Raw genomic sequence first — 15,526 nt, forward strand, 5'->3', positions numbered from 1 at the left:
GATACTATGTGTGATGAGTAAGGTTAAAGTACAGATATAAAGCTTTGAATTAGTTTTGGGATGCTGGAATTTAGGCTTAAAGTCTTGAACTGTCGTGGAACCACACACATGCACACGCTCTAAAACCCCTGAAAGAGGACAGTTCTTCCTCATGCTCCCTTTCTGCAGTTCAAGAGAGGTGAGTTTGGTAATGTGGTGCAGCCTTATTTTGAGAAACACAGACACAACCAATGACAACAAGTCAGAATGATGGTTGTCGATGCCAAACTGAGTCTCCTCAACGTGTTCCCCAAGCAGAAAAACATCCTCCGTTCCAATCTCCTCCCGGACGATGTCTGTGACTGTCGACACCTTAGGAGCTGGCATTGGTGAAGCTTGGCGGATCACCCTCTCAGCAGCACTCAGCACCTTATTAAAATAATAATTTAAAAAACTACATAATATTTATATATTGCTTTACACAGGTGAGACACCACACCGAACCATCAGGCGACGGAAGATGGCCTGGAAGTGCCAATGGATTGTTATTCCAGCCTCCTTATATGGAAAACAGGCACACAATACATACATTACTCACAAGACATAAAGTTATTCATTAGGTATATTTTCAAAATTGTAATTAAAAGAACACCAACCCTACCTGACGCTCTGATTGAATTAAATAGTAGCTCCAAGTGATCTTGGCTGAACCTGTAGGTGAGCACATACCTCTGAACTAAATAATAAGCTTGTTTGAAAACCATTCTACTATCAGATGTTCTGTTGCCTTTATTTTAAGTGGGGTGGGTATGAGACATGAGAGGTAACTTACTTTTGTTAGGGTGAGTTACACGTGAATAATACACAGTGTTGGGCAAGTTACTTGGAAATTGCAGTGAGCTAAGCTATTAGTTACTCTGTCATGAATAAAGCTTCACTACACAAAAGCTACCACCCAGTCAAATGTAGCAAGCTAAGTAACACAAACACAGCAGTAGGCTAGTTCATTACATAGGAAGCTACTTTAAGTTGTGCTAAATTCACATGACAAGAAAAGTAGCTTGTGTGGCCAAGCTACTTGGTAAATAAAGGAGTTACTACTACTGAAAAGTTACTTGATTCTGAAAATAGTGAAGCTACCACCAAAATACAAGTTACTAGCTAAGCTAGTACTGCCCAACAATGATAATAATGTCTTTTATTTATATAAATATATAATTAGCTGGCCAATGTTAAACCAGTAATATTTGCTTTATTTCTACAATAGCATTCTTGAGTCAGTTGTAATCTAAGTCAGTGTTATAGAATATGACTTATCAAGTCTCAGTTCGCTGGGTGAACACCGGCTGGTGCAGTAAACATAGCCTAGCTAGCTGGATACGATTTCAGTACAGTAATATCAAAGATCTTTGCTCCTTCTCAACTCTCTGGTAATATTCTAGTCACAAAATACAACCAATAGTATGGTAATGTTAAATCTTACTTGTGAAAAGTAATACCCCGAGCCCTGCTTTCGATGGTCCGCCGATATGAGCAGGAGTATGCTCCACAGTGCTCTGGCATCGTTGCTTCTGCTGCTACACAAATAGGAGTATGACCGGTCAAAGATGGCGGCCGTATTTCTCGCGCCCCAGCAGCCAATGCGGCGTCTAGTCTTTATTATGTCTATGTCTCCAACCATTTAGAACCTAAAGGAATTGTTTACGGATATTCCTATGATACCTAATCATTTACAATTAACTGTTAGTCGCTTTAGGTGCCTATGCTAATGTTTTTTTAATAACTAGAAAAATGATATTTACTTCCCAGTGATTTCCTCTCACTTTCATCTCCCACTGACATAGATGAATGGCACCACAGGTCTGTCATGAAACAGCGATCTACACAGAAATAATTACACAGGATTTTGAGGGTTAAAGAAATGTGACAATCCGCCCAGTCTCCACTGCCCATTAAATCTCATATGACTAAGTGAGAGAGGGAGGCCGACGGACCACATTCTTGTGGATAGCTGAAAAGCTGTCCGAAAGTTTATCGTGCCCTTGAACACGGCAGGACCGGTTGGACCAGATGGACTGTTTCTGTGATGTGGCCTTGAATATTTTCCGAGAGACGCAGAGAAATTCCTACCTGACTTCATTCCGTGGCTGAAACCATCCATCCCTGAAGCTAAGGAACACACGCGGAGTGAATAGAACATTTGAAAGATTTAGGTAGGAGAAGAAACATTTACAGGTAGCCTTGTCCTGGATAGTCGAAGTGGAGTAATTTTAAGGGAAAAGACAGAATGAGAGGCTGAAGGAGCCCACCGCCAAGAGAGAGAGACCAGAGGTTGGAACTACGTTACCCCATAGCTGTCACTCTAGTGGGATTACGCACGATGCAGCAGGTAGAGGTTTTATCTCACATTTGGGGCTTGTTTTATTTAATACACGTCATTCCTACTTCCATATCATATCACCATGCACGTAGTCTATTATTCGTACACTTTAATATTAAATATTTATAGGCTAGGGAGTGGCATGGTGACCATGCCCATGCTGCTTGTCTCAACAGACAGCTGTCTGGGTGGTGCATTTATTTACTGTTTAAATGTCACATTATTTAGAGCAAGGAAGAGCAGTACGTTTTGTAATAACTTATGTTAGAAAATTATTATGTCTACTTGTTTGATGGGGAGGCAGGCAAAACTCCACCAATGGATAATTAAGGAAGGAACATATTACCATGGAGGAGCATTTTGCAGGCGTAATGACACATTTCCGCATAGGGGTTAGGTTTAGGGAAACGTTACAATTGGGGGTTTAGGGTCAAGGTCTTTTGGGGGGGTCGGGGAAAATAATTGTATTGATAATATGTGTTGGTGTCCCCGCAAGAACACTATAGCAAATGGTGTGTTTGTGTTTCTTATATAACAAGGACGAAACTGTGGTTAAATAAGAGAAGTTAACTGAAAAGGCCATGGTCCTCAGTCGGAAAAGGGTGGCTTGCCCACTTCAGGTTGGTGGAGAGTGCTTGCCTCAAGTGGAGGAGTTTAAGTATCTAGGGGTCTTGTTCACGAGTGAGGGAAGGATGGAACGGGAGATTGACAGACGGATCGGTGCAGCTTCTGCAGTAATGCGGTCGATGTATCGGTCTGTCATGGTGAAGAAAGAGCTGAGCCGCAAGGTGAAGCTCTCGATTTACTGGTCAATCTACGTTCCTACTCTCACCTATGGTCATGAGCTTTGGGTCATGACCGAAAGGACAAGATCCCGGATACAGGCGGCCGAAATGAGCTTTCTCCGCAGGGTGGCTGGGTGATCCCTTAGAGATAGGGTGAGAAGCTCGGTCACCCGGGAGGAGCTCGGAGTAGAGCCGCTGCTCCTCAACATCGAGAGGGGTCAGCTGAGGTGGCTTGGGCATCTGTTTCGGATGCCTCCGGAACGCCTTCCTGGGAAGGTGTTCCAGTCCCGTCCCACCGGGAGGTGACCCCGGGGAAGACCTAGGACACGCTGGAGGGACTATGTCTCCCGGCTGGCCTGGGAACGCCTCGGTGTCCCCCCGGAAGAGCTGGAGGAAGTGTCTGGGGAGAGGGAAGTCTGGGCATCTCTGCTTAGACTGCTGCCCCCGCGACCCGGCCCCGGATGAAGCGGAAGAAGATGAATGAATGAACTGAAAAGTGGCTTAAGTGTTAGCTTTAGGGCAAAATATATAGTTTGGGTTAGAGTTTGAATTAAAATAAGTTTAGGGTTAGGATTTACCATGTAGGTTTAGCATTAGAGTTGGACATAAGGGCTAGATAAAGTTAAGGCATAAATATTAGGTTATTGAGGTTACTTTCACAGGGCCAAATGCCTTGGCTTCCTATTGCCTGTTTTGATGATTGAAGGCCTGTAGAATGTGTCAGGTGTTGGAACACTAGATGTTCGTGTCACATAGAGGGTTTTATCTCACAGCAAATCACACTTCGAAAGTAGAGTGGGACCATTAGGGAATGCTCAAATACAACCTGTTATTTCCATGATCCCTAGGGCCTTTCTCAGGTATGTGTACGTTTTCTCTCACAGGAAGAAAACACTCTGGACTTCAAGTCCCTGAGGGCAAAGTTTCAGGAGGAGGAGGTGATGCTGCTGAAGCAGCCGAGGACCAAACCTGCCCTCCCTGAGAAACCCAAAGAGCTGCCTCCTCCTCACAGCCCAATAAATTCCCCAACTCCACTCAACCCCACATCACCTGCAGCATTCCACAACCTGCCGCCTGGTGCTCAACCCTCCCTCCTCTCGTTCCTCCAGGAGAAAGGGAGCATTGAGCCTCGATTCACCTTTAAAGAGGCAAATGAGAAAAAGGGTAAGGGCAAGGACAAGGATGAGGGGAAAGTGAAACTGCTTGGAAAAAATAAAGCAGATGCCAAGGCCTATAAAGAGAAGGAGGACAAAGGGATGAACGGATGGGAATATGTTAACGGAGGCGTGAGGTCCGATCTGCTGGACCAGAAACCAAAAAGTGAAGCAGGCCTGTCCACAAAGTCGATGAAGAGCAAGAGGCCGCTGCTATCCACGGGAGGATCAAAGAGGGGCAGTGTTGAGCTGGTTGCCGTGGCTCCACCACCTGTAAACGCAACAGTCAAGAAGAATCGGTTACTGGGTGTCAAGAAATCATGGAAACCAGGAAAAAAGGGGAAAGGTGAGAATTCTCAGTTCCCCATACTGGACATAGCGAGCGCTGACTTGGCCTGCCCGGAGCCTCTCGCTCCTCTCACCACGTTTGGAAGCCCTGCGCGCCCAGTTGATATACCCATTCCAAGCCCATTCTACCAACCTGTCCCGGCAACCCATATCACCCTCTTGCCACCTGCCCCCATTCCTGCCCCGTTGCTAAATTCCCCAGCCTCTGGGCTGACTAACCCAGGGACTGTTCCACTGCCAATCCTGATTCCTGCACCAGCAACTCAAACTGTTAGGGACGTCATTCCACCTGACCCCATCACCAGGATCCCTGACCCGGCTGTCATCCAGCCCATCACCAGGATCCCTGACCCGGCTGTCATCCAGCCCATCACCAGGATACCTGACCCGGCTGTCGTTCAGCCCGTCACCAGGATCCCTGACCCGGCTGTCATCCAGCCCATCACCAGGATCCCTGACCCGGTTGTCATCCAGCCCATCACCAGGATCCTTGACCCGGCTGTCATCCAGCCCATCACCAGGATCCCTGACCCGGCTGTCATCCAGCCCATCACCAGGATACCTGACCCGGCTGTCGTTCAGCCCGTCACCAGGATCCCTGACCCGGCTGTCATCCAGCCCATCACCAGGATACCTGACCCGGCTGTCGTTCAGCCCGTCACCAGGATCCCTGACCCGGCTGTCATCCAGCCCATCACCAGGATCCCTGACCCGGCTGTCATCCAGCCGATCCCCAGGATCCCTGACCCGGCTGTCGTTCAGCCTGTCACCAAAGCCCTGGCCCCTGTGGCTCCCGCTGCCCTGGAGGTGAAAACCCCAGCCCAGACCATCCCAGCTCCCGCCCTGCCTGCAACGCTCCCCCCGACCCCTTCCCGAGTTCCTGCACCACCCAGGTCAATGCCGACTCCCTCAATCACCCCTATCCCCCCTGCTGTCGTCACGCCACTTCCACCTGCGAAACCCACCCCACCCCCCCAGGTCATCGCCACACCACCCCCACCTGATGTTTCCACACTGCCTCCCCGCTTTGTCACCACGCCACCTCCACTGAAACTCACTCCGCCTTCCATTGTCAATGCCACACCATCCCCGCCCGCTGTTGCCATGCCATCTCCATCGACGAAGTCCACCCCACTTGTCACCACCCCACCATTCCCCCCAGCTGTCACCATGCAGTCTCCATCCGCGATCATTACCACACCTCCCCCTGCTTTCGCCACTCCACCCCCACTGGTTGACCCGAGCCCCTCTCCTCCTCCTCCCCATAAACCTCCTGCTCCTACGTTGGATAGTGATGTTCCAGTCCAGACCTCCCCGTGTGGCCCTCCTTCTCACACCCCGCCTCCCCCGGAGAAGAACCCCACGATTGCTTCCCTGTCCCAGCCACCTGAGAAGCACGTGTCGGTCCAGGAGCGGCCACACACACCCCTGTCAGTTCTAGGGCGAGCAGAGGAGGTGACCACCCCGAAAAGAAAGGGATCCGACATAATCTTCAGTGCTCTGGAGAAGGCCAAAAGGAAGTATACCAGGTACACGATCTGCCTGCAATACCTCACTCGTTAACAAAAACGTTGACCCTAACACATCTTCTCATAGGGTCACAGGGAATCAGGTTCCAGATTGGTCAGACACAGGGGAATACTAGTTTTGTTCTTTTTAGTTAAGTGTCCTCTAAATGACCCAGTAATGTTATTATGGTGCTCATGTTTTTGTCATCTGTCCTACTCCAGTCCTCTGAACACCCCCAACCCATCCACCCCCTCTAGCCCTATGGCCTCCACCGTAGAAGACCCGCCTTCACTCCCCAGTCCCAGCCCTGCCCCGGGGAGATCCCTCCCTGAGCTGCCACCAATAGACTACGATGACCAGGCTGAGGTGCCCCAGGTTACACCCCTGAAACCAACCCTGGTGAACGGCATCAGTAAGTCTTTAACTCCCTCTCACTCTTCCCCTGACTCCCCTGTCCTCCCTTTCTATCTGTCTTTTTACTCTCTTTTCTTTTTTTCTTCTTCATTTTCTGTTATCTCTGCTTTTCAACTCACTGTGCACAACAAGACAATGCGGTATTGTATTAGGGGGCAGGTTGAGATACCTGGCGGTTGTCAGTTGGATCCAGGTTAACAGGTGATTTATGAGTGTTGCTGCAAAGCTGCAGACACAAAACAACAAAGCAGTTCAAATACTCTGTCTCTGTGCCAGATACATGTCTGTCCTGAGGAGGATGGATGAGAGGGAAAGGAGAGGTTGGGGTGGGGAGGTATTTAAACTATCTTCTGTGTGTCATTGTGGTGTAGCGAAGCAACGTGTCATTCATAGTAAGCATAGCATTGTCTTGTGTTCCAAAAGGGCTTTTAAAGAGCAATGAGGGTGTCGACTTAAAGTCTTACATCTATGGAGATCTACAATACCTGGCCTATATGATCGTTTATTCACACTAAAACGATCATTGTCACTGGTGTTCTTTATCTTTGGTTACGATGGAACCATTTTAACTGGTATGCTTGTGTCAGTAAAGTAAGAAGAGGGTTCCTTCAGGCTGACCCAGTGATCCGGCTAGTTAGACCACTCAGGTTCACCGTGTCGGACTGAAACAACCGCAATCCATACGCTCACACCGCAACCGGTCAATGCAGACTGTGGGTCTAAACCACTGGTGCACTGTTATCATACACAAACACATAAGACACGAAGAAGAACGTACTGAATTTCAGGAAATGAATCTCTGTAAGCACAAGGGTTGTGACTTTTTATACAGTTTGAACAGCATGGGTTTCTATGGGAGGGATTGTTATTATATTATTACTAGGTTTATAAATGGCAATGTAAACCAGGTGTTTCGATTCTTGAATGCTAATTGACTGATAGCTGTGTTATATGAGTGTGTATACCACGGTATGACATCAAATACATTTGTACTGCTCTGATTACTTTTGTAAGCGGTTTATAAGAGCAGTGGTATGGTATACCGTGAAGCATTGTGACTAAGTACAGCTGTTAGCTGTGGTATATTGGCCATATACCACGGCTTCTTGTGCTATATTGCTTAAATATCCATCTGGATAGACCAAACCATAACTTTTTCAATAGTTTTTGAGTACCCTGTCACTGAAACACTGGTTTAGCTTCTGCCTTGGTATTAAACCGTTCTCTCACTTTCATTCTCTCACTCACTATCTCTCTTTCACTAGGACAGGTGCCTCCTTCTTTGGACGGGATAGCAGAGGAGGGGGCAGGGGATGAGCTACCAGCCCTGTTGGTGGTGCCCCCTCCTCCCCCAAAGAGGCGCTTCCCAGAGGCCTCCATCCTGGGACCCCTGCCAGAGAAACCCCTTCGACCACCTTCCATGGATCTGAACATTTATGGTACATCCCCACCTCCTGTCATCACACTGGCACTAAAGTGCACTACAGATGTGTGTTCACCAGCCACTGGAACAGACCACAAAAAAGAACAAATACCTCTCTCACACAAACAAAAACACACTATTTTTGTGAAGATCGGAAAATGAGTGCCAGTACCATTATTAACCCTAAAACTAAATCTACCTTTAACCCTAACGTAACTCTCAAATCTTTTTCCTAATTCCTATACCTTATTCTGTCCACAATCGAAATCCTGATTACAATTCTAAGAACCTGTAAGATCTGTGGATCTGTGGTGAACTGTCACTACTGTCGCCCTGCAACCTGGGAAGGCATCAGTTGTGTCCAAACTTATTTCAGCCCAACCCCAATTACTTATTATGTAATACAAAAACACACTAATGAACTGAGATACTTAGGTGGAAACTAGTTACATTATCAGTGTGTGGATCTGGTTCTTCTTGTTAAGTAACTCTTTCTCTCCTCTCTGATGTAGAGATTCCCGCTCCTCTAGAATTTTCTGAAGCCCATCCTGGGCTTGACGTTCCCAAGATTGAGGATGTACGATCAGGGTTGGAAGTCCTACAGCTCCAGCCAGCAGGCTCATCGGAGATAGAGGCTTCAGAGTTGGGGAACAGCTTACACGACCACCCCAATGCGGTCCTACTGGAGGGGGCATACACTCCAGAGATAGGGCATCTAGAAAACCAGTCTCTGAAAGAGGGGACGGCTCATCCGGAAGACTTGGCAGATGTAGAGATTCCAGAACAGTTGAACCCTGTCCCGGCTTCGCCTTCCAGTCAGGACCCCCAGACAGCAGCAGGGTAACACAACCAGCTAACAGTCTCGCACAGTCTCAGTTTAACGAGAATATATCCAGCAGTTGTTCTCTGATAGTATGGCATTCCACGTCAAGCATTCCCTGACAGAACGTGCCTCCCCTACCACCCATTCCAGGGACTTGCCAGAGGACAACAACTATGAGGCCTGGAACTATGAGATGCCTTCAGCCAAACAAAAAGTCAAAGGTCAACCAACCAAGAAAAAGAAAGAAACAAATAGTAAGACCCAACAAGTTTAGATACCCACACCACTCTTTCCAACTGTATTTTTAGATGTCAGATGTTGTGTGCCGTTTGTCATGAAGGCTAGTATGCACACAATGTCTGAGTGGAGATGTCTGTATTGTCTCTTTTCTCCTTTTGGCTTTCTGAACAGACATTGCTACAGTATCTCACTCCTGTTGCATCTTATCTAACATAACTCAGGCAAGGCAATCACATAATGTAAACTAACGGCTCACGTCAACACCTTTTTTTAACTGTTCCTCTTCCTTTCATCTTTCACAGACCCCTATGCTCAGTCTCAGTCTCCGGTAAGGAACATTCTGGGTCATATGACTGGTTGGTAGCTCAGTGTCTGAAAGTATTTGACTCTGGTCTAGAGAGGCTGGCCATCTTTCAGACAGATCACAGCATCGATCCAGCAGTTAATCACTCTGTAAAGATCTTGTTAGACATGTCTCTCGTCGTCCTATTACCAATTGTTTTCTTTCTATTATTATGGCCCTTACAGACAGAGGAAAAAGCCAAGACCGGCAGGTTCTCCAAGAAGTCCGCTTTGGAAACTCCAGATGAGAAAGAATTGAAAAAGAGAGAAAAACAACGGTTGGAAAAAGAGAAGAAAGAGCAGAAGGAGAGAGAGAAGAAGGAACAAAAGGAAAGAGAGAAGGAGAACGAGATTAAGAAGAAGTTTAAGGTAACTAGTCTGTTTGGCGTCTGTGGCAGCAGCCAGGTGTGAGCTTGACACACCGTCATAGACACTACATTCTGGGACTTCCTGTGACCTTTTATGTAGAACAACTTGTTACCTGCTAACAACTCGTGTGGCGTGTGAGCCTCACAGATTTAGGTGACTTAGGTGTTGGTGGAGTTATCGTTTAATCGATGAGTCATCACTGTTTGTAGCTCCAACAGTTTGTGAGAAGAACTGTCTTCAGGGAAAGTTACGGGATCCGCCCTGGTCCCACAAAACATTGTAGTTCTATTCAATTAATTAGAAGAGGTGGGCCCCTCACAGTGCTAATTCCCGGTACACACACAAAACACTAAATGACACACCTCATACACACAACACAGTAAATGTATGCACACACACACACTACACAGTACCCTTACACACACCACATGCACACTACAAATACTAGACACTACATTAGTGGTTAAGAGTATTTGGCCAGTAAACCTAATGTTGTTTGTTCTAATCCCCAAGCCGACATGATGGAATACCCTCTCATTCTTTCCCTGAGCAAGACAATTAACCCCAAGTGATCCCATGTCGTTACTGTAAATTACAATATGTTGTTGGTATACTTACCTGGTAAAACAACCGTAAAAACAGACCAAACCTAGGGTAATGTAAACATTTGCAGCCACGCTTACAGGGCCTAATTAGCTGTCTGAGAGACTGCCAGTGAGACTTAACAGGACTGCTGATGTACAACCACATTTAGAAATGTCACCTGGTGTATTTATCTACTTTGAATAGTTCAGACCAGGACAAATTGTTGGGTCCAGGGCATGGTAGGATTATCAGATTTAGGTTGTACTGCTCTATCTTAAATACAGAATGGCTGCAGAAATATCATTTTCCCTTTCTGTGTGTGTCTGGTTGTGTGTGTGTGTGTGTGTGTGTAGATAACTGGTCAGGAAGAAGCTATGTACCAGGCGACAGTGATGGTAGCCTCTAAAGGACGTAAGGACAACCTCTCTGTGAAGAACGGGGACATCATCGGCATCATACGGACCACAAACTGCCCCAAAGGAAAATGGTTGGCCAGGGACAAAAACAACACATGTACGTCCCAGAACCCTGACCTCTGCTTAAACACAGATGGGTGAAACCTCGCAGTAGATGTTTCACTGAGGGGTTGCAGATAGTTTGTGGGGTCCTTCCTTGAAGACCTGTATGTGACTGTTGTGCAGACGACTAATGTTGATGACATTTCGCATTTACGCAACTTGTAAATGTGTGTGGAGATGAGTACATGGGTACTCAGTTATAGCATGTGTAATAAGTATATCTCCATTATAGCAGGTGTAATATGTGCTGTTCATGTGCTGCTTATGTGTGTCTGTGGTTTGGTACACCTCAGTTGTAGCAGGTGTAATAATTGTTGCCTAGGTGTGTCTGTGCCAGTGCATTCAGGGCTAGAACTGCCTGATTAGTAACACGTTGTATTTCTCTGTGGGTAGACGGGTACATCTCGGTGAGCCAGGTGGAGCTGGACATTAAGGAGATGTTGGTGATTGGGAAAATGGCTTCTCAGGCAATCAGCAAGAAGGACATCAGCCACCCACTAGAACAGGGAAGAGAGATGGCCAGCAGGACCTCCAGTCACTATCCCCAACAGGAAGACACAGGAAGCTGTAAGTACCTCCCTGTTTACAGTCAGCCTGTTAGGACACAGGCATCATACAACCACGTTTCCAAAAGTTGAGACAGTGCGTAAAATGTAAATAAAAACAGAATGCAATAATGTGCAAATGATTAAAAAAACACGTCTTTTTGAAAAATACATACCCATTTTTAATTTGATGCCAGCAACACATTTCAAAAAGTTGGGACAGGGCCATGTTTACAACTGTTTTGCATCACCTCTTCTTTTAACAATACTCTGTAAGCGTTTGGGAATTGAGGAGACCAGTTGCGGTAGTTTTTAATGTGAAATGTTTTCCCATTACTGCTTGATATAGAATTGCAGCTGTTTAAAATGTTGGGGTCTCCTTTGTCGTATCTTTCTTTTCACTACACTAACTGTTTTCAGTAGGGGACAGGTCTGGAGTGCAGGCAGGCCAGTTTAGCACCCGGACTCTTTTACTACAGAGCCATGCTGTTGCAATACATGCAGAATGTGGTTTGGCCTTGTCTTGCTGAAATTAGCAAGGCCTTCCATGAAAAAGACTGGATCGCAGCATATGTTGCTCCAGAACCTGTATATATTGTTCAGCATTAATGATGCCTTCACAGATGTGCAAGTCACCCATACCATGTGCACTAATGCACCCCCATACCATCACGGATGCTGGGTTTTGAACTGTGAGCTGATAACAAGCTGGATGTTCCCTCTCCATTCTAGTCCGGAGGAAGCAGCGACCATGATTCCCAAAAATAATTATCAGGCCCAGAGAAGGTGGCAGCGTTTCTGGATCTTGTTTATGGTTTCTTTTCATGGTAGAATGTTAACTTGCGTTTGTGGATGCAGTGACATACTGTGTTAACAGACAACGTTTTTTCAGAAGTGTTCCTGAGCCCATGCAGTGATGTCTGTTTTTAATGCAGTGCCGTCTGAGGGCCCGAAGGTCACGGCCATCCAATATTGGTTTTTGGCTTGGTCCCTTGCGTAGAGATTTCTCCGGATTCTCTGAATCTTTTATTGAAATTAGGTACCGTAGATGATGAGGTTCCCAAACTCACATTAAGTTTGTGAGATCTCCTCGCAATTTTATATTGAGAAACATTGTTCTTAAATTCTTGTACTATTTGCCTGCGCAGTCTTTCACAGAGTGGTGAACCACTCCCCATCTTTACTTCTGAAAGACTCATCCTCCCTGGGATTTTCTTATTATACCCAATCATGTTACCGACCTATTGTCAATTAACCAGATTAGTTCTGAGATGTTCCACTAGATTATTTTTAGCATTACACAAGTTTTTTAGTCTTTTGATGCCCGTCACAGCTTTTTGAAATGTGTTATTGGAATCAAGTGGGCATATATTTTTCAAGAAAGAATAAAATTTCTGAATTTCAATATTTGATGTGTTGTCTTTGTACTATTTTCTACTGAATATATGGTTTAAATCATTTGCACATCTTTGCTTTCTGGTTTTCTTTACTTTTTACTAAACTTTTTGGGGGTTTTATCATGGGTCCAAAGAAACAATTCAAATGTGTGTTTGTTATTCACCAGTCACAGACGACAGCGAGGAGTGGACGTGCGATGATGATGATGAACCCCACTCCTACCCCAAAGAGGAGCCCACAGAAATGTCAGTACCCATATACAACTGAAGGACATAGACTGCTAGAACATTACTGTTACCATTTGGCTTTTCAAGAGCCTTCATAGCAAGCAAGCAAGTTTATTTATATAGCGCAATTCATACATCGAAGCAATTCAATGTACTTTACAAAGAAATACAATACAATAAAAACAAATACTGAAATGAAAACATCAAAACCAATGAAAACATCATAAGAAAAAATACAATAAGAAAACATATAAAGATTAAAAATGGGATAAAAAAAATAGGAAGCTATAAGCTTCATAGGACCTAGAAAGTGAGGGCTTTAACGTACCTGACTTAGTAAATGCTATCACTGTTCCCTTCAGCAGTGGTCACGTCCGCACGATGTCTATGCCGGAGATGGGTGAGTGAAATGGTCCAACCACACACTGTTTAAAGTTCTACAAAACATGACCCCCCCCCCCACACACACACACACTTTCTGCATGTCTCGTTTTTTTCTCTTTTCATCTTTCATTCATTCCCTCATTGTTTACACTTTAGCTCCTATTCCAGTTGGCAGTTAAATTGCCAGACTAGTCTTGGTCACTGTATAAAAACCTAAAACAGTTACCAGGGCAACTGGTATGTCTTCACTGTCCAGAATAAAGAAGTGTGTGGGTACAGGATGAATGTTATCAACAATGAAAGCTTAAATATTGCTACGGTTTGGTTGAATGGATTCCAGTCTATTGCTGCTGTTGACATTATTTTGTGCATATTTGTGCACCAGGAACCAAAGAAGAGCCTATCTTCCAACACCAGCACACACTCAGTGAAACCACAACAGATGGCATGGACATACAGTGAGTCACACACACACACAGATAACAGGAATTCCTGTCCAGCATATCTAACATATCTAACTTCTGATGTGTGTCTTATGTGTGTCTGTTCTGCAGGGCGGGACATGAAGCACTTCAGAAGCTTGTCACTTTCTTCCACAACCCTGTTGTAGAGGAACCAATGAAATGGTGTGTGAGCCCTGAGGCCTGTACAAGGACAGACACATTACACTTAAATTAAGATTAACATATATTTCCAATAATACTTACCTGTTATTTTCTCTCTTCTCATCGGAAGTTCCCCTCAAATACCTGAAGAACCTAAACCTAAAGCGACCTGTAAGTCAGAACCTACAAGTGGATCCTAGATCCTGTACATTCTACATATTGGACCTATAGATACTCCATGCGCTAGTTAGCCTGGCCCAGATTATCTATAGAGCCGGTCATAGAGGTCTAAAGAATGTTGTTGGAATTCATGAGTTTAAATGAATGGAATTCTGACACATCGATGACGGAAGTCTCCCTTTCCTGATTTTTAGGCGAGGATCAAAAAGGACCAGAGCCAGAGCATCTGTAAGTAAAGATTAAGAAATGTCTCGTTGTGGAATCTGTTGTCAGACTGGTTTTGCTGGGGTTGGGACTGTTATGGAGCTGTGTCATTGCGTGGGTGTGTGACTGACAGTTTCATGTTTACGCCTTCTTGGTAGGCATGATGTGGAAGCCATTTTGGAGAATACGGACACAGTAATTCTTCCACCTCCTGACCTGTATGCTGACGTCAATATGTGATGCTTAGTAAACTAACTAACTTCTACAGGTGAGAAAGTTGCTTTACTTTACAGCTCCCTTAGTCTCTGATCCAAACATAGAGGAAATTGGTCAGAAATCTGTACCAGTTAGGCAGTTTGTCAGTGACTGACATTGGGTTTTGTATGTTTTCTCTTTGGGCAGCTCAAGAACAGTGGAAGAATGGTGAGGTGGTCAGTTGTTGAGTGTCACTCTTCTCTGTGAAAATCCCTCGGACAACGGAGACATGAAGCACCTGCCGGGAAAATCTGCAATCAGATGGACTATTTTTCGGTTTTATAATTTGGTTTATGGCCCGGATTTAATCCGAACGCTCTAGTCAACAACAGAGCTTCCACCTTTTCTGGAATCGCTTTCAAGATTATTGGGAAATGACCTTCTAATGTTGAGAGCTACAGGGTGATTTTGGACTGAATCCTTTCTGCTGTCACCCCAGGACAATAAGATGAATATCTAAACTAAGTTAAGTTTTATACAAAGACAATGATAGGATACCATGCATGCATTGGTAGAGGTTCCACTGTATCATCTTTTTTTACCGGTGTTTGTGTATTAAGTTGCTATAACGAATTGACAGGCTGTATCAACATTTGCCTCAAATGACACCATATTTGCCATGTGTCGCACAAACCTTCACATAAGGGAGCTCTAGTCAGAAGTGGGTCACTACACACAGAGCAAGATGGCTGCCATATGGGATTTGTCTAATGTCTGTGTGTATATGTATGTTTGTACTGGGATTTGTCTAATTTATATATATTTGACAAATCCCAGTTGCACACATATATGCATCCACTGAAATTCTATTAAGTATTAGAGCCACATGAAGACATGTTGTAATGCTTAGTCAGGTTCT

At 45.2% G+C, this 15,526-nt stretch overlaps 1 protein-coding gene across 1 annotated transcript; it reads left to right on the top strand.

The window, feature by feature from the left end:
* Positions 1-9,720: 9,720 nt before the first annotated feature.
* LOC105011783 lies at positions 9,721-15,403 on the top strand. The gene is made up of 11 exons (XM_010872105.3): positions 9,721-9,766; positions 10,705-10,864; positions 11,263-11,436; positions 12,979-13,057; positions 13,402-13,439; positions 13,809-13,881; positions 13,978-14,049; positions 14,159-14,199; positions 14,403-14,436; positions 14,571-14,680; positions 14,815-15,403. Exons 2-10 carry the CDS (start codon positions 10,726-10,728, stop codon positions 14,650-14,652), a joined length of 732 nt encoding a protein of 243 aa, XP_010870407.2. The 5' UTR covers positions 9,721-9,766; positions 10,705-10,725; the 3' UTR covers positions 14,653-14,680; positions 14,815-15,403.
* The last annotated feature ends 123 nt before the right edge of the window (positions 15,404-15,526 follow it).

This window comes from Esox lucius, chromosome 8, assembly GCF_011004845.1.
Source record: "Esox lucius isolate fEsoLuc1 chromosome 8, fEsoLuc1.pri, whole genome shotgun sequence".
NCBI classification, from domain to species: Eukaryota; Metazoa; Chordata; class Actinopteri; order Esociformes; family Esocidae; genus Esox; species Esox lucius.

Coding starts and splice junctions, on each gene's coding strand:
- LOC105011783 (XM_010872105.3), top strand. CDS start 10,726: ATGTACCAGGCGACAGTGATGGTAGCCTCTAAAGGACGTAAGGACAAC. Junction 13,882..13,977: donor ACAGATGGCATGGACATACA/GTGAGTCACACA, acceptor TCTGTTCTGCAG/GGCGGGACATGAAGCACTTC. Junction 14,437..14,570: donor GGACCAGAGCCAGAGCATCT/GTAAGTAAAGAT, acceptor CCTTCTTGGTAG/GCATGATGTGGAAGCCATTT.